Here is a 23,034-nt window from a genome sequence, read left to right as displayed (position 1 = left end):
GTCAGTCCTTGTAGATCTTCCACAACTTTCCAATTTCTGTTTCACATACTATTACTTTGGATGTCCAAGCACTTCTTGGATGGGACAAAGACCACTACAACCACACAGAGAAACTTATTTACTTACTATAGGCAGTCAGTACATAATTAGGAGGCTGTACCTTATAACACTGTATTTCCTATTCACTGAAACACTGCTTTCCAAAATAACTAAAATACATAGAAACAAAACTGGACTCCACTTTTTAGTTTCCATTCATCATAACAATGTGAACTTAATCCTGCTACCATTCAGGTCAAGGCAGGAAAGAAGCCTCCTCTGACACGAAATTTCTGCACAGCAGGTGCCTTTTTCCTTGCTGTACAAATGACTTTGCATATAAAGAGACCAGATTTTTGCCTTGTTCTACTCAAGCATTCAGAATGCTACTTACATGTTTTATCTTTGCATCAAAGGTACTTTTGCCAGAGCTAGATCTACAAGTGAGGTGCTTCACTATTTGTTTGCAGGCTTCAGTCTTCCCAGAACCACTTTCTCCACTGTAAAATGACAAGAAAAGAAAGAGAAGGCGGAAGCATTGGTTATTTTCACATCTGAAATATTATTTATGCTTTCTACTACTTGTGTTGGAATGGATTTAAGGTATCTCAGTCAAACACTCATTTGAAATAACAGAAGGTTTATGGATGGCAAATACTCAAGAAGAAAACATAGGAGATAGACTGGCTTACTATATTGACACGGTCTCTCAGAGCTGTCTGGCTATACTGCCTTGTACCACAAGCCAAACCAACCAAATCTAAAGCCATTTTGAAGGTATTTACAGCAATTTTTTTTATCACTTTCTTTATCATCTGACCAGTTAAGGAATCTGCTTGCACAGCCCAGTTCTTTGCAGATGGGGAAATACTACTGTGTTAATCACAGGAGTCAGAAAGAAAAGAAGAAAAGCTTTAGGAACAAGAGAAAGGAAATAAAAATGAAGAGAAAAGAAAATGAAAAGATTATTTAAGAGTTAGCTGGCACAGAGCTAATGTTTAACTTCTTGTTCATGATGTGGAATATATATTCCATACAATAAGAATTCCTGAGAGGAAAGACAAATGAAGAAAACAAGGTAATAGACAATTTGATCAAGGAAGGATAAAGTATATATATGAGAATCTCATTTCAAATGAGAAAACAATTAAATAAAGGAAGAAATAAAAGAGAGAAGAAAAAAAAGTTTTCATACTCAGAGTTGAGATCTCTGTGCCACTTAGTCAGTTCTTATGGGACACACATGCAGCTCTGGTGGATATCATATTTGTCTGCCTGATAAGATGCATTCCTAGGTGTCAAGAGGGATTTCTCATTACTATATGTGATATATCAGGCTGCTTTTAAGTATGTCCTCCTTTAGTAACAGGCTGACCCTGGACTTCAAACTCCTGCTGTTATCTGCAGGAGGTTTGTAGTCCAAGGTTTGCAACCTGGATATATGATATGCAAAGCCTTCAAACAGTAGGTCACAAAGCCATATTTAAACCAGGTCTTAAAACAAATCACTTGAAATCAAGGTCACCACCATAGCAAATGTGAAACTAGCATCTCTACAGGATTGACCAGATGCTCCATAAGTGCACTATACATTGCTCAATCTTCAGCTTCTGACTTCCTACAATTCATTTCATGTTAGATTATATTTGATATCATTCTCAAGCATGGATTCACTCTCTGAATGTTAATATTACAAAGCTGCCTGCCTGTTTTCCTAAGTAGATGCATTAGTTTTCTGCCTTTATAATGACTGTGTCCAAATTCTGTGTTCTTTTAAATTGTCATCAGTAACAGGAGAAGAAAAAAAGTGATACAAGGGCATTAGTCCTGTCATGCTCTTCCCCTAAAGACATTTCAAACTCTTGCAAATTACAGACCTTATGCCTGTACTATGGAGAAGGTCAGTGAGCTTGCAGACAGATATCAATATCTCTTGAATCACACCTCCTACTGCTCACTCACATGAGCAGTGCACTGACACCTGGGTGCCATGGTATGAAACAATTTTATCCCTCCACAGTACACTTGGACCAAAATCACAGCTGCAACCTTCTATCATCATATCACAGGTTACCAGCAAGACTGGCAACAGTGGTTTATCAATTATTTCAGCTTACACAGAATTTCTTTGCACTTATATAGAAATTTAGCAATCACAGCTACACATGATGTCACTGAGCACAAGTGCTCGTATGTTTGAAAATCAAATCTCTAACAGCCCACACCTTGTCCAACGCATACTGCCCTTTATACCCACTGGTAGATAACTGTATCATTCTGATATTCACATTATTTTTGAATTCAGATAGTTTCCTTAACTGGATCATTACTGTTTGGTAAATGTCAATTCCAATGTAAATTAATCACATTAATCATGTGCTTGGGGGAAACTGTGACAAAATATAGAAGGAAGGAGCTACCTGTCACTTCAGATCACAGAACAGGCAGAGTTTTACTGGCCCTGTTTCATTTACAGTTCTGAGCAATTCTGCAGTGATATTTAAAATAAACGAAGACTACTCTTGTGCTACTTGGATTACAATCAGAAATGCTGGAAAACTTCCAACAGAATTTGTTTCATATAAAATTCCTAACAGTTTTAAAGGAAGATTCAGATCAGATACACTTGCTACACTGTATGAATTTCTGAAGCCAGGCCCTCAACATTCCACTCTCAATGTATATTATAATACAAATTCCCATTCTGATAGCAGTGTGTATTCAGGGAAAAGAGAGAAACCTTTTGGAAGGCCAGAAAAATTTCTTCTCAGTTTGCATGGTACCACAGCAAGACACTGGGCCCTGCTCCATGTCTGAGGTTCCTAATCTTGAAATATGCATGTATGAGTAACATTGCTAAACATAAAATAACTAACTCTGCATGTTAGTGGGAAATTATATTTGTAAAGTAAACTATATTGAAAAGTGTATTTCTAAACAATTTTACATTATAAATAAGACGATCAAACTGCAGTCCCATAGCACACTGCAATTACAATACACTCAATTAGAATTTAAAAATTACAAAGTATTAACCTGAACAGAATACATGCGGTGATGCTAACCTGAGGAAATCAAAAGCTGTCAAGTCAGCCCACTTTAAAAGATGAAGATTTCTCTCAGTCCCAGGTTCCTGGGCTTATAAATGTGGTTTATTTCAGAATAAAATCTCTGGATATTGACATTCCTGTCTCCTAACTTTTATACAACAATTCATTACATATATTCCTTGAGGCTCGTTGTTCTTTTTTAAATCACCAAATTAGCCATTAGCATCCCATTAACCACTGGCTTGATTGACTGAAGATCCTTAGCTTTAACAAGCTTATAAACTATGCTTAGACTTTTCAGACAGCTCTGACTTATCTTGTCGGTGGTTAATGCATTTTCATATCCTGTATGGCAGGAACAAAATCCAGTCAGAACCAAGTTAACTATGAAAAGCCTATCTATTGACTATTTAAAAGCATAACGTATCTTTATTTTATTTGATAACATTCATAAAAAAGTATATTCACAGGTAGCTCTTGGTGTTAAGCATACATCAATGGCATAGGCTTACTATAAACTAAAATAGTTTATAGTATAAATAGTAGAGTTTGAATAAGTGGTAGTAATTTCTTCAATAATTTGGACATATCCTTTTCTACTGTAAAATAGAAACTTGATTTCAGTGAGTGGACATTTGTAAAATGTCCAAATAGCAATAATAATAATAAAAATGTTTAACACTGTAGGTTCATGGAGGAAGTTAAGAGTAAAGCTTCAGAATACAAGAAAATAAGTAAAGTAGAAAGACTCAAAGAAGGCCAGGAGAAAAACTGATAAACAGATATGAATTGTCCTAAGCACTTAAAATGGACCTCTGACGGGACAGTAACTATGAGCAGCACCACATACAGTAAGTATAACTGCTTGGGTCTGAATGACAAGTTCACTCATGGATGTGAATAAGCAGAGATTTAAGCAAGTTCGTTGTAAGGGACTTGGGTAAAGAGATGCCAAACTCCTGGTTCAGTCAGGATTAAGCATGAAATAAATAGCACTGTGAGACTCTGCCTGGAAACTATGAACCTAATCTGAACGCACACGTGGGCTGAAAATTGAAGTAGTACGTGAAGTCTAGCGGTGGTTTCAGGATGATAGCTTTGGACATAACTCTGTGTCAGTCAACTTCAGGAGTCTTTACCTCTAATCGTTATTATCCCTTGTGAAAACGTGGAGTGCAAAAATGACTAGACTAAGAAGAACAGTATCATTAAGGGTTATGCTGTGTGCAGAATTCATTAGCGCACACTGTATGTGTGTGTGCAATAAAAGAGTAATTCATGAATCATTAACAACGGCCACTAAATTGATGGAAAGTTTCTTTTCGTAATTAAGCTTTGGCAGAAAAAAAACATGAACTGACAAAGATTGCTAATAGAAAATAAACTTTATCTCTCCAGAATAAAGAAGCTTGATGAAGATGACAGGACTAACATGCATAAGGGCGTATTTTCTGAAACTCTTTCTAGTCTTCTTGAGAAGAAATGGGTAGCCGGATATACTGAAAATAATAGTCTTCTATAAAGAAATTACTTTTTTTTTTTTTCCCCCTTAAAAACAAACTATGAATTTTCAGGAAAGATTTAGGAGACAGTTATAGATACTGCCATCACTTATGTGGTAGCTCATATTTAAATCGGACATATTTTGAGGACTGCATGTGAAAATAATACATTAACATTGGCATGATACTATTTCTCACTGCTCCATATCACATCATAACAACATAACATGCACATCAAAACAGCAGACTCATCTCATAGTAAAATTTATTACAATAAAAGTAAAGCATCGTGTTTATAAACTCTACTAACAAGTTATGTATAGTATAAAGTATTATTATATATCATTAATAGAAAAGTAGACCTAAAAATAAATACACATTAGGAGTTTATTCTATATTTGCATCATTTCATTTGCATCCAACTGCAATAGAAGACAAAAGTATCATCTCAGTGAGCACTTTCCAGAGTATTTATATGTCAAAAAATAGCATCTCTTGCAATTATCAAGGGAACTTCATTCTGAGTTTTTTATTCCATGGGAATAATCAATTTTCACTGGATTTACAGCTAATAAAACCAAACAAATCCAGCATCCTTCTGATTGAATGTGGCTATTTGCCTATGTGGCATTCTATGAACTATTTAGACTAAGCCAAAACCAGTGGGCCCTGCTGTGGACTTAATGTATGAGCTTCAGATACTGACACAAGTCCATATCCACATAAACAGAATCCAATAAAACTGTATATATACGATTGCTGTTATGTGTTCACTGTAATTGTTGTAACTTTACAACAATTTTATGGTTAGCAGCTCTTTTTAACTACCTCTAGAATTACAGGTAGTTCAAGAGCAATTGTAAGTTCTCTCAAATAGTTCAACTTTATGATTGAGCAGCTACATCAAATTTGCCACTCTCTTCGCTTTCAGGTAGACTGAATGAAGAAAAGGGAGGGCAGCAGATTAACAGATGTAGGGAGCCAAGAGAATTCAAAGATACACCGTAATAAAAGCAGCGCGTTTGGATGAACTGGAGATTTTACTGGAGATTTTTAATAGTTTTATTTACAATCTTGAATGTATTTATCATTGGAACAATGCAAATGATATAAAGTGCCCTACATCGAAGATGGAGGGCTAAATAACAAGCACAGAGTTTCACACAACATGTGAGGCAGAGTGGAAGCTCCAATACAGGCACGTCATCTCAGAGGTTTACACTTTTGTAAAGGACTTCTCTTTTTATTTTTATTAGATCCTATTTCTAATTCCTTTCCATGTAATATTAGCAATGCACACAATGGCTTTGAATTCTTTATCATTAATTCTTTGTTTGTAATTAGATCCAGTTAGATGGAATGGCAAGTTCCCAAGAAAATTTATGAACTTGAGATGTAATTAAACCTTTTTCAGTTCTATTCTGCTCTAATGTATGATATAGAGATCAGTACACAGAAAGAAATCAGTTGGAGTCAAAAATAAAATGGAAATCTTAAGTACTGAGTCCTGGGGGGAACAGCTGAAAGGCAAAAGCAGTAAAATAGTTAATAGAAAGATAAAATTTCACCTGAGGATAAAGCACTGGGGACGCTGCTCCTGGAACAGCATGTGGTAAGCTCTTTCAGCACAGGAAAATATATGAGGGGGAAGTGTGGAACACAGTTTTCCAGAGTTGCTTAAATAAAGCTGGGTGACCTGAAAAAATGTTGTAAATTAACACGATCAATATATTTCAAATTGTGTTTCATCCCTCCCACACCCCTCACCCCCACCTCCTTGATACCAGGTCTTTGTAAAGCTCTCCATATGCATAATGAAAAGAATCTCTGTACGTATATATATGGCACTCCTTAAGTACCATATGGTACCTGTAAAGAGTTTAACTTAAAAAAAAAAACAGAGCTGTTAAGTATAGAAGTGCTAATTAAGATACAGAATTAAACAGAACTATGGCACTCCATAGCTCTCCTTTTTGAACTGAGTAAAACAACATGATCTGAAAAACCTTCACACTTTTATTGCCACTGCATAATGTTTGCAAGGTTAGACATTTTACTAATGGACTTAAAGAATACACGCATTTGCTCTACTCTGACGATTAAACTCCGCACAAACGTGACACAACAACATGACCATAGTAATCACTGTTTCTACAAACAGTTATTATGTCATCTCAAAAATGGTGTCCGTTACGTTTCCAGTAGTGCTACTATAGGAGTAAAGAGCATTTCAGTGTAAAAATGCATTAATACTATCATCTAACAACTGTATCAAATGAAGCAGAGTATATTAATGCATGACACTATTTTATCTCAGTGTGAAAAACTGATTACAAAATGATTTGTTTTAGTAGCTTATTGGAACTAAGAGTTGAAGGTCGACATAAAATTGCCAAATTATGACAAATGAATATAAAAGGAAGAAAATCTGAGATGTTGTTATTATTGTTCTTGAATAATATATATGATCATTTTTTCATTGCTTCATCCTGGATTTAAAAATCATGTCAAGGCTAACATATTTGAATTCTTTTTCTTTACAATTCTTTCTTGGTACACAGTTTAAGCAAAATACACAGTGACAGGAAAAATATAATCATACAACACTCTATGGCTTATGGATGATTTCCATTTATAGAAATTAAATTTAGACTTCATATTTGAAATCTGTTGCTATTACCACCAAATGTCACAGATCTGTTGATACACATAAAGCCTCATATGCAGCAAGCAAACGCAGATCAATTTGCTTACCAGATTTTGAGTGATTTATAATCCTTGTTAAACTAAATAAATATATTTTAATGTACCTAATACATCAAGGGACCTGAATTCATTGCAATTACAAGAAAATAATGAGTGTAGGATGGGAATTAAAAATGAAAAATCAATAGTCATGCACACTCTGTCTCTGGAATGTCTCACTGAGGATGAAGCAGAGATCAAGCCATTCATAACAATCTACAAAATCTACTTAATTTAGTACTGATGCCTGCATACTGACATGATAAATTCCCTGTAAGCAGCTAATTTACCTCATAAGTGAAAAACAAGAAAGCTAAGGGTCCTAGCAAAGAAAAAGAAACTTCAAAAACATTTCTTAAGTAGCTCTGTGCAGCTGACAGTGCGGACACAGACTCATGGTTGCCCCTATGCTGCCCAACACACAGCATATCTTTGCAACTGCCCCAGCATAGTCTAAGCTCAAACCAAGCACTCTGCATTCCTTGCCTATACAGTGCCTGAACTGAATGGCTTGATATGGAGCTCAGGCAGCAAGTCTTCCAGCACCTCTCAAGGTTTTCATCTTCACAACTGCATTTTTAGCAAGCTGTGAATCCAAGCAACCATTGTATACAGAATAGTTGTCTCTTCCTGCAAGTCTGGAAGTAACACAAGCCATCAATGTCACATTGCACATCAGGAACCACATTTTAACTACTGTGCATGCTACCACTCACAAAACATTAGCAAGGTGGCTCTTATACAAATAAGACACAGATAACAAAAATAGTGGTATCGTAGAAGAAATTCAAAAATCTTTGCTACTTATTTAAACTAAGATGCTCCCAACATAAGAAAGGGCATTTATGTCAGTTAATTACAGAGGTCTGGCTTGTTAACTAATTATACGAATGCACTGAAAAAAACCCCACACCATAACATTTTAAAGACAGAATGCTTACCATGGTGGAATAAATGGGAAGTTCTTTAAATGGGTTAACAAGCAGCAATTTATCACCAATGTAGGTCTGAAGAAAAAAAAACAAAGGAAGTGAGACATATCACATAATTGCTTTATTAAGAAATAAATTAATTCCTAAGGAGTCTAATGTTTTTCTTCCAGAAAAGACTTTTCACAAAGCATCTTAAGTCTAGCTATCAATACGTTAAATATAATTTGAGAATTCGGTGCTTATAAATTCTTGTTAAATTGAGATCTAAATTGACAATTCAGATAGCATTAATTACTCTTTTTGTAATAAAACAGAATTCTTTATAATGGAAAATTATGCACAGAAAAAATGCACTGCATAAATTACTGTTATGTTATTTGAAAGTTACTTTGCAACCCGCTATTTGTTAAATTACAAAAATGTGACACAGCTAACACATAAACAAGTTCCTCAAGCAAATTCATGGGTTCAACATCAGAATTCAGAAATGCTATATTCATTATACAGAACTGATACATTAAAATAGGTTTCCTGTGGGATAAGACAACAATGGATACATATATTACAAGTTACATATGCGCATGAATATGCGCAAGTATATGAAAAAAGAGATAGCTATATTAAAAGTAAAAAGCAAATCATCCACTGATTGCAAAGGTTCTCAGATTTCATTATTTCATGTTTAAAAACTCATATTTGAAAGACGTATTTAAGCAGAAAGTTGTAGGTCACCTTTGCTGCTATACTTCTCACTCCACTTAAGTAGCTGTTGCTGTGTCACATTCTTACAATGCAAAAAAATTCAGATCTATGTCTCCAAAGAAGTGTGACAGTAAATTATTATATGAACAGTCACCATTGTGTTGCCTTTTACCAAATGAAATATTTTTATTTTGGGAGAAGGAATATATTGCCCTCTGTAGAAAATATACTTTTTTTCCTTCTGAAATGAAGTAATTTATTTCTTTTTTTCTCCTCAAGCTTAACTTCAGAGCTAGGTTTTCCTGTGGAGTGGAATTTTATTGCACACCTTTAAACATGAAATAAGAAGTCTTTGATGTTAAGGAGGATTTCCATGTTTCACATTAACATGCCACTCAACTGCTCAATACATCAGAAATAAGTTATGAGTAAGATAAGAAGAGAGATAGCAAAATTTTCAAGTGGACTTTTTCTACAGAAGTACAACTACATGCCGCCAATATTTATTATAGCATTGACTAGGAAATTCACATTACAATTTTTTGCTTGGTATCTAGATGATTTAGGATATAGAGGATGAGTTATTTAACACAGGAAGAGATTATGAGTAATTAAAACTTCCATGATTATGGCTTTTTTTTTTTCTAAATTCCCAGCAATCATATGCTCTTTTACATTTAAGTTAGCATAACGTTATAAGATGGAAAGATCTTCCAGCCGTTTAAGAGGGAAAGATTGCACATGCCTATCTATTTTTTTCAGTACGGATGTTCAGTGAAATAAGCACGTTGGTTTTATCTGAGCCTATTTAAAGTATTATTCCATTTTTTATTTCTGGTTTTCCTGTATAAACTCTAGAAATTGCAGGGCTTACACACACATATGTCCTCATCCATTCAAGTCAGGTCACTGTCCAATAGTTGTAAAAGTAATCCTATAAGTTTTATCTTATTTTCTTCTGCTAAAGGCTTACTATTGATAAGTTAATAGTAACTCACATATATTTGATTATTATTGAAACGCTTCTGAATCTCATAAAGTAGGCTGCTGTCCGTTAGCTCACTCAGAGAAGCCAAGTCATCATTTGGAGCTGGAGGCATAAGCTTGATCTAGAAGACACAAGTTACACAGAGAAATAAGGCAAATTCACAGCCAATCATTTTGTACTCTAATGTTCTAATATAAAGCATAAGCTTAGATCACTAGAATTTATGTACACTGCTATAGACAGTTGTATGTCACTGCTCCCGTACAATTAAATGATCTTAAGCAAGAGAAGTACATTAAAAACAATTAGGATTGATAAGGTGTATAACTCTATGAGTTTGAACATAGACCCCTACTTGAATATCACTGATTCTCCCTAAACACAAAGAGATTTCCAGCTCAAGAGCAGTTCATTGAACATTTATGGCAGATCAACACTATAGAAGTGTGTACGTGTAAGTTATTTACTGCCTAATATTTAGCAAATCTTTCATATTACTCTACATCATAAAGGATTTAAAATTCTATTAGAATTCAGTAGAATAGAAGGAAGTTAATAAAAAGTGGAAATCGTATCATAAGGGAGATCAAAACAGATTCAGAAACAGCTACGGTAGCCAAAACTGGTGAATTAAATAAGCCTCATACTTCTGAGATGACAAATATAAGCCCTGCAAGGTAAAGTAAAAAATAAGAAAACAATAAATATCAACCAACAGAATTGGAGACAGAAGAAAAAAAAGTCAGTGATGTGAGGAAATTTGATTAAAGCCAAAATAAACAGTGATACATCAAGTGGTGTGCTTAAAAATTATGATCTAAGCTTACAGTTTAGCTTATTTTTTTTCTTTACGCTAAAGAAATAAATTTTTGAACATCAAGAGAATACCTAGAAACAGAAAATCTTCATGTGAATGACAAAAGAATGATGTGATTTGTTTGCTTTGAGTTTACTGAAGTACTCTGCAGTGTCTGTTTTGAGTATGGATGATGAAGATGTTCAGAAGCAGCAAGCAGACCTGGAGATTTTGGGGGGAACATGGAGTGCACTTCTGGTAAGGAGAAGACCCCAATGACTGTGGATACTGGTGTTTAATATTGACACAATCTGATCCTAAACTACTTAGTTCACATTGTTTTTATAGGCTCAAGGTATAGTCCAGAAATCTGGGTTTTCTTCCTACATTTGTCAGAGCTGACTGATTGATACTGCTGAAGAATTTCATCTTAATAAAATTAGACTAACAATCTCACTTCATCTTAGTACTTCAAGATTCTTGAAACATATATGCAAATACAAACTTAGAGCTTTGGTCCAATCAAATTATTCATCCTGACAATGGTAGTTTTGAATATTAGCATCAAAATATTCACTCAGTGGTGATTGCTTACTCTTCTCTCTTCCCAGGAAGAAACAAATGATACACACCAAATATCACTACCACACAACTGTTTGCCCATCTCTCCAACTTTTCAATCAATATTCATCTTATCTCTTATACCCTTAGATTTTCAATTAAAGATTAAGCAGCAAGATAGCTAGCACCAGCAGGAAGGGAAGAAAATTCTTGGGAGAAAATAAAATAAAATAAAAAGGTATTTATTTGAATTCTTTTTAAAATGATCCAAATAAGCTTAAGACAAAGATTACTTAGAAACAGAGAGATAAAAAATCTTCACTCTTTTAATTTTACCAAATAATTTTAGCTAGGAGTCTGGGGCTGCTTTTGTTTTGCAAAAATGTTGAGATTTCAGTACTGTCATACTTTAGAAAACAGATACCAAAACACAAACTTTATACTTGACTGGCTTCTATGCCCTATTGTAGTTTTAAGAGCCAGTATTACACCAGCTGCACAGATGAACAACAAGGCAGTAGTGCCCAATTACACACTTTAATGATGCTTTCTATTTCCTGCTTTACCCCATAAAATTGTGGAAAAAATACCTCTCATTTCATTAATCCAGAAAGCAATAAATGTATAAATATAAAAGAGAAAGTACCTCAAGGATGTAATTTCCTAGATTTAGCTGATATAATAACCGTTTTTACAAATACATTTAATATTTACTTAACCCAACATGTAAACTGCAAATAGGCCAACTAAAAATTTACCAGCCCTCATTTCCCTGGTTCAATCTTTTTCAGAAGAAATCTACACTGAAATGGTTACTTGTTACTATGACTAATCTTCATTTTTAGATCTATTTGGGAAATGACAACTTTCTTCTTACAATATTTGTACTATCAAGGTTCAGAAAGAAGAACATGAGTTTTGAGCAAGCCACATATAAGCAGGTGGATTCCACAAGTTTGTCTTTCTGTCTGCTTATTCTGTAGGTGCATTCTTCATCCCACTAAAGTGAATGTAGATTTCAGTGCTGGGGCTGATACTCTTAAATATCTTCATCAGTGACATTGACAGGGGGGTTGAGTGCACCCTCAGCAAGTTTGCTGATGACACCAAGCTAAGGGGTGCAGTCAACACAGCCCAGAGGGACAGAACGCCATCCAGAGCAGCCTAGACAGGTTTAAGCACTGGGCACAGGAGAATCATGTGAGGTTCAACAAATCCAAGTGCAAGGTCTTGTGCTTGGCACAAGGCAACCATCACTAACAGTACAAGCTGAGAGGTGAAAGGACTGAATGCCAAACCTGCCAAAAAAGACCTGGAGGGACTGATGAATGGGAAGCTGGACACAAGCCAGCAATGTGCCCTCACAGTCCAGAAAGCTACCATACCCTGCATCAAAAGAAGTGTGGCCAGCAGGTCGAGAGAGGTGATCCTGCCCCTCTACTCTATGCTTCTGAGGCCTCACCTAGAGTACTGCATCGAGATATAGAGTCCTCGGTACAGGAGAGACATAGACCTGTTGAAGTACATCCAGAGGAGAGCCACAAAAATGATCCAAGCGATGGAATACCTCTCCAAGAGCAGGCTAAGAGAGCTGGGACTGTTCAGCCTGGAGAAAAGAAGGCTCTGAAGTGACCAGATAGCCGCCTTTCAATAGCTAAGGGAGAGCTACAGGAAAGAAGGGGACAGATTTTTAAGCAAGGTCTGTGGAAATAGAACAAAGAGAAATGGTTTCAATTTAATGAGGGTAGATTTAGGTTAGATATAAGGAAAAAGTCTTCTACAGTGACGAGGGTAGTGAGGTACTGCAACAGGCTGCTCAGAGGTATGGTGGATGCTGCACCTCTGAAGACTTTCAAGATGAGCCTGGATCAGACTATGGGAAGTCTGATCTAGCTGTGGATGTTCTTGTTCATTACAGGGGAGTTGAACTAGATCACCTTTAAGGGTCCCTTTCAACTCTAAGGATTCTATGATTCTTTTGTCACATAAAAGAAGACAGCAATTTTTGTTTGTTTTTTGTTTGGTTGGTTTTTCTGCCTTGTTTTTTTTTTCTTTTTTGTTTTTTTTTCTTTTTTGTTTTTTTCCCCCTCCTATTACCATGGCAGTTGGATGTAAGACTGGCTGGAAAAAAGAATTACCGTTGGCATTTTGATAATGCACATTGGAACAGAACAAAATTAACAAAAGAATAGCAAAATCCTTTTAAAATCTCTTTATAGTTTCTTGTAGGTCAGCAGATGAAAGACAGAATCCTACGTCCTCCTTCCCTTACCAACATGCTCACCAAGTTTGCAGCAACCAAATCAACACAACCCTTTAATATGCTTCCTTGAGTCTGGTCAAGACATAGAACTCCTGTGCTGTGGAGTATGTTTCACTGAATCTACCTTCTGAAGTTCTCATTTCATACAAAGATCAAATCTCTGCTAGGCTAGAAATAATTGCCTTTATTTGTAAATAAAAAAGAGGGTTGGATTAGAGCAGCAGACTGAGGTTTCTTCTGCAAAATTAACGCACTTTCTTCTCGGCCCATTCCAGCCTGCGCTCAGTCAGATAATGCACAGATAAAATTCAGGTATGCTGTCAACATTCTTTGCTAGTAGGCTGTTTGGACACAGACTCATCTTTTGAGGGAGAAAAGATGGATGTACACTGACATCTCATATGGCTCTAGGTGAGAGAATAGGCTCGTGCTTCTTTTTTTTCATAATATAGGTAATAGCCAAAGATGCTGACTCTTCAGGTTAATGTTTAGAAATGTAAAGCACTCAGTTAAACTCCTGGATGTGTAAGGTAACACAAGTCTTTCACTATCAACATGTTTTTCTACAACCGTTAGGGTTTGGTGACTATATATTTTATTAGAGTCTTTGCATCAAAATTCATAGCTCAGTGAGCAAGAATATCACACAAACTGTAAACTGAGCTGAGAATGACAAATAAGAAACACTCAATACAATGAATTCACAAACAATTTGACTTCATCATAAAAATCATTTTTATCATTAGTAACCTTTTTGCAGGCACCTACAAATTCATTCTTATTATCCATTTTTTTGAGCATACAGATGACTTTTCTCTACTTTTTTATCTTGATGCATTTATCTGGTTATCTTACTCCATGATGCATACTTTACAAAATAGTCAGTGGAGTAAAACAGTCATAAATAAAGCATAAGTTCTATACAACTATGCCTTAGGAAGCTATTACTTTTGAGATTTTCCTAATGCTAACAAAGACTACTATTCACTCACTTAAATTACATTCACTTAGCAATATTCATTAACTGCTCAGATAACTATCTCTAATCGTATTTATTTTTTAATTACTTGTGACAGAAAGTAAGTAAAGCATTATAGGTTTTACATATGAAGCTGTGATATACATAACTGTCCCTTGTGTATCTACTAGGTGACACTAAAACAATAAAAAGGGCATCGGAAGTTACCATCACAAATTTCAGGAGAAATCTCAATAAGAGAAAGGAAATATTACTCCTATTTTTAAGAAATGGAGAAAGTAAGAGCCATGGATCAGGCAGGTGAGCCTCACATCTGTGTCAGGATGTATCATGAAGTAGATTCTCACAGAAGCTATGCTTAGATGTGTGTGAGACAGGATATGATACACGACAGCCAGCATGGCTTGTCCAAAGATCATGCCTGACCAACCTGGTGGCCTTCTATGACAGAGTGATAGCATGGGTGGACAAAAGAAGGGCAACTGATTTCATCTAGCTGAACTTCTGTAAGGTCTTTGACACAGTCCTGCACCACATCGTTATCTCTAAATTGGAGAAATGTGGATTTGATGGATAGAGTAGGTGGATAAAGAGTTGGTTGGAAAGTCACAATCAAAGTGTTTTGGTCAACAGCTCTACATCCATCTGGAGAGATGTCATGTGGAGGTGTACTCCCAGGGGGTCTGCCTTGAGACCAGTGTTCTCCGACATCTTTATCAATGATCCATATTGTAGGATTGAGTACACCTTCAACAAGTTTGCTGATGACACCAAGCTCAGTGGTGCAGTTGACACAAAAGGACGGGATGCCATCCAGAAGGACCTGGACAGGCTTGAAAAGTGGGTCCACCTGAACCTAATGAGGTTCAAGAAGGCCAAGAGCAAAGTGTTGCATTTGGGTCAGGAAATCCCAGATGTGTATACAAACTGCAATTAGAACTCATTGAGAGCAGCCCAGCCAAGAAGGGGTGCTGGTAGGCAAAAAGCTGAACATGAGCCAGCAGTGTGCACTTGCTGATCAAAAGGCCAATCATATCCTGGGCTGCATCAAAGGAGGGGTGGCTAATAGGGAGAGGGAGGTGATTGCCCCCCTCTACTGCGTCCATCTCAGGCCCCCTCTGGAGTACTGCATCCAGGCCTGGGGCCCCCAGCACAACAAAGACATAAAGCTGTTGGAGCAGGTTCAGAGAAGGGCCATGAAGATGGTCAAAGGGCCAGAGCACTTCTCTTTATGAAAAAAAAAGTTGGGAGAGGTGGACTTCTTTAGCTTAGAGAAGAGAAGGCTCTGGGGAGACCAGTATTTGAGGAGAACTTATAAACAGGAGAGAGACTGACTTTTTACATGATCTGATAGTGATGGGACAAGGGGGAATGGCTTTAAACTAAAAGAAAGGAGATTCAGGTTACATGTTAAGCAGAAATTTTTTACACTGAGAGTGGTGAGTCACTGGCACAGACTGTCCGTAGAAGCTGTGCATTCCTCATCCCTGCAGGCATTCAAGGCCAGGTAGGATGGTGCCCTGGACACCTGATCTGGTGGGGGTCAGCCCTGCCCATTGTAGGGAGTTGAAACTAGGTAATCTTTAAGGTTCTTGCCAAGCCATTCTATGATTCTATTAATAATACTTAAACAAGAACTATAAGGCAAAGATAAAATATTTTAAAGGATCTAATTTAGAAAAAGATAAGATGTAATCTATATTTCTTTGCTGAATTAGTACAAGTAGAAAAATATCCTTACAGTTGAGAGGAGAAAATGCCAGCTAAACTAAAATTCTGGAAATTACTCATACTTCTTTCTTTGTTTGGCAACACAGACTTTGAAATTACATACGATCAAAGAACAGCTTCTACCTTGGAAAAGGCAAAAGCTAACACAATCCAAGAAAGACCTAAAATGCTGTATAAATGTAGTCATTTGATCACCATCTCATTTACTTCATGCAATAAAAGTTTTGCTTCGTGAGAAATAATATTTTGTTAAAATTCTTTTTCATTATTTTTGCAATTAAAAATACCTGAGGCTACATATAAAGCTGTTAGTTTTCTCAAAGCCAAAAAAGTTATGGCCTTGCTCTATTAAAAATGCATGTTTCAGATGTAATAAGATGAAATTTTTCTCTCTGATCCTCCAATAAAGGCCTAATCTGCATGCCATATTGCCCAAGAATGTATGATATTTCTGATACAAAGCACTGGAAATATCATGCTGATGTATTTCAATAATATATGAACATAAAATCCAAGCAGTGACTCCAGATATCCTACTGAAAAATTAAACAGAACATGATTACTTTGAACATAGTTTGTCATGCAACTGGTAAGAATAAAAGACAGTGAAATTCATTAGAATTAGTATACCCAAGAGGGAGGGGTAGTGGGAAGTTCAAAGTTTTCCTTTGGTATCACCCCTAAACAAAAATTCTAGTTTCCAAGTTCGTTCTGCTGTCATGTCTTTGAATTGACCTACTGTGGGAAGTGGCACAGAAGTACTGAGAGACAGAAGTCACGTCTTAAGGTCTGCACAGGGACTCAGAAGTGACTTTAAACATCACAGTTGAGGGGTAAGCTATCAGCATGGAAACCCTTGGTTGCCCTTTCTCAACCTGAGGATCAGCTGTTTCTTTGATCAGCTTCTGCATATGTTTCACCATAAAGCTAAAGTCTAGCCAAGAGATATTGAAAATTTGAGTAATTTTAGCAAGGTCTGCACAAAAACAGTATCAAAGAAAAGGAAGTACATATATTCTTGTCCAAACTTCTGTTGAACATACAAAAGGAAACACCAGTTTCAGCAAGACTCTGTTAAGCAACTCCCTCTCTTTCTGTACAATTGTAATAGGGTTCTTACTAAAGCAGATGGAAGCATTTCTACCATTTCTTCTTTGTTGAATTGACTGTGTTTTTGTCACAGGAGAGCACAGTCAGCAAGGCCACAATTGGTATGAAATGAAAACAAGATGTAAGCCAAGTGTAAAGCATTTTGTGGTATCTTACAGTGGGAGAGACTGAACAGGGAACTGCATGCTCCATGGCGTTCCAAAACTGAGCACTTTCAGAGACGGACTCATAGGACTGACATATGAATTCACTGATTGATCTCATATGATTAACACAACATTCCTTTGAAACATATTCAAGAAGCACTGGAATACGAATGCTTCTGCCAAGGCAGGCATAGTTACTATAAACTGAACATGGTTTAAATGAAATCAGCATTCTGCTCCTTTGTTATGCTTCAAACGCACAGCAAGTGACTTTAAAAGGAAATCCTTTCTTCCAGCCCCCAGTTCTAAGTAGGTTTTTTTTTTTTTTTTTTTTTTTTTGCAAATGGCTAAATGCTTCTGGAATGTGTTTCCCAAATACATACAACAAAATATAAAGCCTCCCCAAAAAATAATACTTAGGTTCTAAATATTTAAGTTTCGGACATGCCAGATTTATAAGCAATAGGTAATTGCCTCCTTTTGCATTCACCCCGTGCACTGAATGAGGCTGTAATCCTGTAAAGTGTGCCTGCATCCTAATATATTAGGACATGACAGGGAGTTAACACTGCAGCTGAAAATCTGGCAATTCCTATCTCTGAATTAGGCACTAATTTTGCAATTTAATATTCCCCAGACATTGTCTTTTTGTTTTTCAGCATCCCAATTTGTTGGTTTTTTTTTCCTTTGTAAAACCAAGCTGGAGTCTGAAGCACATTTTGAGAAGCACTAAGACTTGTCCCTCCACTTCTGTCAACCAACAACAGGGCCTGAGCAGCTCGGAGCCACTGAGCCACCATTCAGGAGTTGGCAGAAGGCAGCTGGTGCCTTTGCAGAGAGAAAGCTCCTTGCAGAGCCAGCCTGCAAGGAGACAAGGCTCCAAGGCTCCACAGTGCAAATCATGTTGCCTTGTGGCAAGGGTGAAAAAAAATTACCACCTTCTTCAGCTTCACTAAATTTACAATTTCCAGGCATAAACAACAGAAATATTTCAGGAATTTGTATGCAATTACCTGTTCAAGTTTGGCTGTACTGTTCATCATGACGTTTTCAGATGCACTGTCTTGAGACTGCTGCTTACACAAACCTTTAGATGCATCCTTGAACATGGTGTCTTTCTCCAGCAAACTGTCTTGCTTGGCAATTGGTAAAGCCAGGGGATTACTACAAAGAGAATCAATAAAGCAATTAGATTCCTGTTGAAGATGTCAAATAAACAAAAGATTGACCAATGTAGGTGGCACAAACACAGAACTAAGGTACAATTCAAGGCTGAGACACCAGCGTTAGTTCAAGTACAAAAACAGAAATTGGTAATAAAATAAACTGTTTACCAGGGTGGGTCTGTTCCTAAACAGACACAGAGCAAAAGACTTTGATTTAAAATTCACCTTTATGCAGATCCATTTTGAAGCAGAACTAAGCAAACCAAACAGAATATGCATGAGCCTCTATTTGACAGCACTAGGCTGGCAAATCAATAGGCAATTTGAAAACTGAATTGAAAATGCACAATTAATGTACGTAACACTGTTTTGAAAAGTAATGTGTTAAAAATAATTCAATACAGGTATTGCCATTGCAGTTAACAAAAAAAAAAAAAAAAAAAAACTTATAGCTTTTCATAATTAGACAATGCCCAAACTACATTTTACGAATAAAAGTTGTGTTGTATTTGTGGTACACTTAAAAAAAACAAACAAAGAAATAAAAAAAACAAATGAACTCCTGAAATCATTGCCAGTACATAAAATACACTTTATTCACATTTAAACGTAAACATATTTTTATATGCATGGAGATATTTTCCCTTTTTAAAACCACAAAGCAATGTCAAAACCTTGGAAGATTTGGCAGTGTTTTACATCCAGAAGAATAAGCCCAGGAGATGAGAACACCAACACTGTACAAAACAATAGTTTGGCCTCTGATAGTGCAAATGAGACAATCTCAAGGAGTATAAAGCAAGTCCTTGCCAAAATGTGTATGTAATTTATTTTAAAAGTAGACATGGAGCCAATGTGGGAATAGTGCATTCTACTATAGAATATTCTGTTATTCTGTGAAAATAAACATTTATATTTACTGCTTTGATTCACCTGATTTGGCTGTAAATCTGGTCACCAATTGTGACATAGACAAAAGATCCAAGAGCCAAATGTTTTTGCCTTTTGCCTTCCTTTTGAGCCATTATCTAACCCTTTTTATGTACAAGAGTTGCTCTGAAAGTAGTGCCTCCTATTTCATTATGCTGGCCCACAACATAGGAGGGAGATGTTGGTGGGAGGGCAGTAGAGGTTGAACCTTCCTGCCAATATTTCATTACATGTTGCTGCTGTGCGACATGGAAGCAGAGGGGCAATGTGACAGAATGGCACCTGACATGGAAGTGTATATGAAGCAAAGGGAGATCATTCAATTTTTCCATGTAAAAAAAATGGAACCCTTTGACATTCATCAACTCTTGCTGAACATTTTTGGAAACCAAACAGTGGATGTGAGCACAGTGAGGCTGTGAGTGGTGTGTTTCAGCAGTGATGATAATGACATGAAAGACAGCCACATTCTGGACAGCCATGCACAGTTGCATAATGAAGAGCATCTTGATCAGCTCATGCATGCAGATTGGCAGATCACATCCAGGGAACTCTGTACACAGCTGAATATTGGCTTCAATGTGTTGGCAATTATGGTGGCAATACTGGAATATTGCAAAGTTTGTGCCAGTTGGCTCCCACAAATGTTCACACAGGAACAGAAAGAACACTATATGCAAGTTTGTCAGGACCTGTTGAACCAATGGGAAGCTGAAGGTGTCAGTTTCGTTGATTGCAACATTACCAGTGATGAGATATGGTGTCACTATTATGAGACAGAGTCAAAATGGCAGTCCATGGAATGACGATATGTGAGCTCCCCATCAAAGAAAATGGTCAAGATACAGCCCAAAGTGAGTAAACTGATGTATGCTGTCTTTTGTGATAGGAAAAGGGTGATCCTTCTTGATTTTCTGGAAACTGGACAAATCATCAATTCCTATCACTAGATCATAATGCTGACTAAGCTGAAGGCCTGAACTCCTAGAGTCAGGCCAGAGGAGGAGACAACTTTTCTTTTGCAACATGATAACACTAGGACCCATACCAGCAGAAGACTATGGAACACAATGCCAATCTTAGCTGGACTATCCTACCATACCCACCATGTAGTCTGGATGTGGTACCTTCCGACTTCTATCAATTCAGGCCCGAACTGATGAAAGATGGAACTATGTAGATAAATTAGATAAATTGCAAAGATTCAAGATTTTTGAGTATGTGCAATTTAATATTTTTCTGTTTAATTTTTCCACTTCTATGCTAACTTTATAACATACATCAGAAATATTGTTTTTCAAATTCAGACGTAAAATTCTCACTTTACCCATAAACTCTTCAGGTGTTGCTGAAGTGACTTAAACTGTAAAATATGGCAAAATGGGCAACAAATATCTACTGTTTCCACAAATGCCTTTTTTAACTTATAAGGGGAATACACCATGACTTAAACATAAGTGTTCCATGTGTTGATGAAAAGAATATCCTTTAAGAGACGTGCATCCATGCAAAGCACTTCAAATGCTGGAAATGCTGGCATATTACTCAACTTACAACAAAAAAAAGTGAAGGATTACAAGAGAGAAAAAGTAGATTAAAAATAATTTCAACTGTTCATTATGCCTTAGGTTCAAGAAGATAACTCTCAGGAAGAGTTAAGCCAAAATGATGTTACATAATAGATCAGGAGAGTTATCAAGGGTAATTGTGTTTGAAAAAAGGATGCACTGTTGGTACCAGCATATATGACTTGGAAAAGATCTTGCATGTTACATGGAGGAACAGTCACTTCAGTTTTTAGGTATACAAGCTACCATATATGCAGTTAATTTATTTGTTTGTTTAGGTAATCTAAGATGGTTTTCTATGAATCCATCCTCTGACATTTTACTGTTTCTTACAAAAAGACTTGGGTTACCTTGCACTTCCACGAGTTTAACTGAATGCTTTACATTTCTAAACATTAACCTATGAAGCTAACATCTTTGGCTATCAATTAAATCAATTACTTGGTTTTATCATCAATATTTGAATCAATATTGCAGTTTCAATCCAGGTAGAAAAAACATGCAAAAAGAATTCTATCAAAACAGTGGCATTTTCATGCATTCTTTGAACTTACAGGTTAAATTCAACAGAACTTCTCAGTTCTGTTACTGTGATCCTTCCACTGGCAAATGTAAACTGCATAATACCTGAAAAGTCAGCCTAAAAACCTTTTAAAGTAACATAACATAAACTTCTGAAGGGATTAAACACTATAAAAATGTGGCAATAAACTAAGTTAAATTCCCCAAGCTGAATCTGCTGATTGAGGCCAGTAAGCAAACTCCCTATCCTTACCTCAGCCCACAAGCTTCCTTCCTTCTAATACTCCTCTTCTCCCCCCTGTCCCACTAAGAGGGAGAAGAGGGGGGAAGGTGGCTGGGGGAGTGCCAGCAGGGAGGGGCAGTCCATTCATATCCTTCCCAGTTCACCTCTCCTCAATCCAACAGACTAAAGTACTCAGAAGCTCCTCTCTAACCCAGTAGAACAAGAAGGAAAAAAGCACTCTAATACTGAAATCAGTGCTTCACAACAGATTCAGGTAGATAGGCTCAATGCTTCACTAAAAGAAACCAGGTCCACTATCAAGCATACCACAAATATAATAACTCTTATTTTTTTTTTTTTTTTAACTGGGTAAAGATGCAGACCTTCAATCAGTCTTTTCATACTTTTCTTCCAGAAATCAATACATTAATTTAATGTAGAACCCATACAATCAGATTTGTTGACAGGGTACATGCTATTCGTAATTGCTTGTTTATCATTTTGCAGTCTCCTTTACAACGCTTTTCTCTACTGAGAGACGGCCACAAAGAAATACAACTACAACACAGAACTTAAATTGACTCTTGTGAAACTATCTCATCCATCTAAATATACTTCTTTATGTCAGGAGAGTTGATGGAGTATGGAAATAATATAGGCTAACGCAATTGTAACTGTGGGTTATTCCTGTGCATTTGTCTTTGCAGCTCTTGCTTAATACACAAGACCTGCACAGATTCGTCTTCAACCTAGCATGTTACATGTCTGTGGGCTTTAACAGACCACAAAGGACTCACTTTCAGCAATAGCCATTGAAAAGGTAAGAATTTGGTTGAACAGTCATCTAGACTGCCTCCCTAATGAATCAAGACTAAAAAGCACTCGTGACAATAATTCACTTTATCTTGAGAAAACAGCTATTATTATCTGAAAGAATAACCCTCTGTAAGGCTTTGTTTTTCATTGCTGAGCAAGCACACTACACAGCTGAGATAAATACTGTTTCTAAGCAAAACAGAACTCTGCAAAGAGTATGGAATGGGTAACTCATATTTTCTAGATTTTCAGTAGTGATATCTGA

The 23,034-nt window shown here is 36.5% G+C and overlaps 1 protein-coding gene across 7 annotated transcripts in view; it reads right to left on the bottom strand.

Moving 5' to 3' along the window:
- Positions 1-23,034, bottom strand: part of MYO16 (myosin XVI) — a 356,972-nt gene that overhangs the window by 155,260 nt on the left and 178,678 nt on the right. For all 7 annotated transcript variants that reach the window (XM_085215386.1, XM_085215393.1, XM_085215400.1 and 4 more), the window contains exons 10-14: positions 18,558-18,708; positions 9,969-10,079; positions 8,278-8,343; positions 6,160-6,287; positions 434-539 (exon numbers count right to left, since the gene is read on the bottom strand). In XM_085215386.1, the coding sequence (XP_085071512.1) occupies positions 434-539; positions 6,160-6,287; positions 8,278-8,343; positions 9,969-10,079; positions 18,558-18,708 (562 nt within the window). The remainder of the gene's footprint in view (positions 1-433; positions 540-6,159; positions 6,288-8,277; positions 8,344-9,968; positions 10,080-18,557; positions 18,709-23,034) is intronic.

The sequence above is a fragment of the Meleagris gallopavo genome, chromosome 1, assembly GCF_905368555.1.
Source record: "Meleagris gallopavo chromosome 1, MGAL_WU_HG_1.1, whole genome shotgun sequence".
Taxonomy (NCBI): domain Eukaryota; kingdom Metazoa; phylum Chordata; class Aves; order Galliformes; family Phasianidae; genus Meleagris; species Meleagris gallopavo.
Note: the sequence above shows the minus strand (reverse complement) of the source record. Positions and strands in the feature narration are given on the sequence as shown.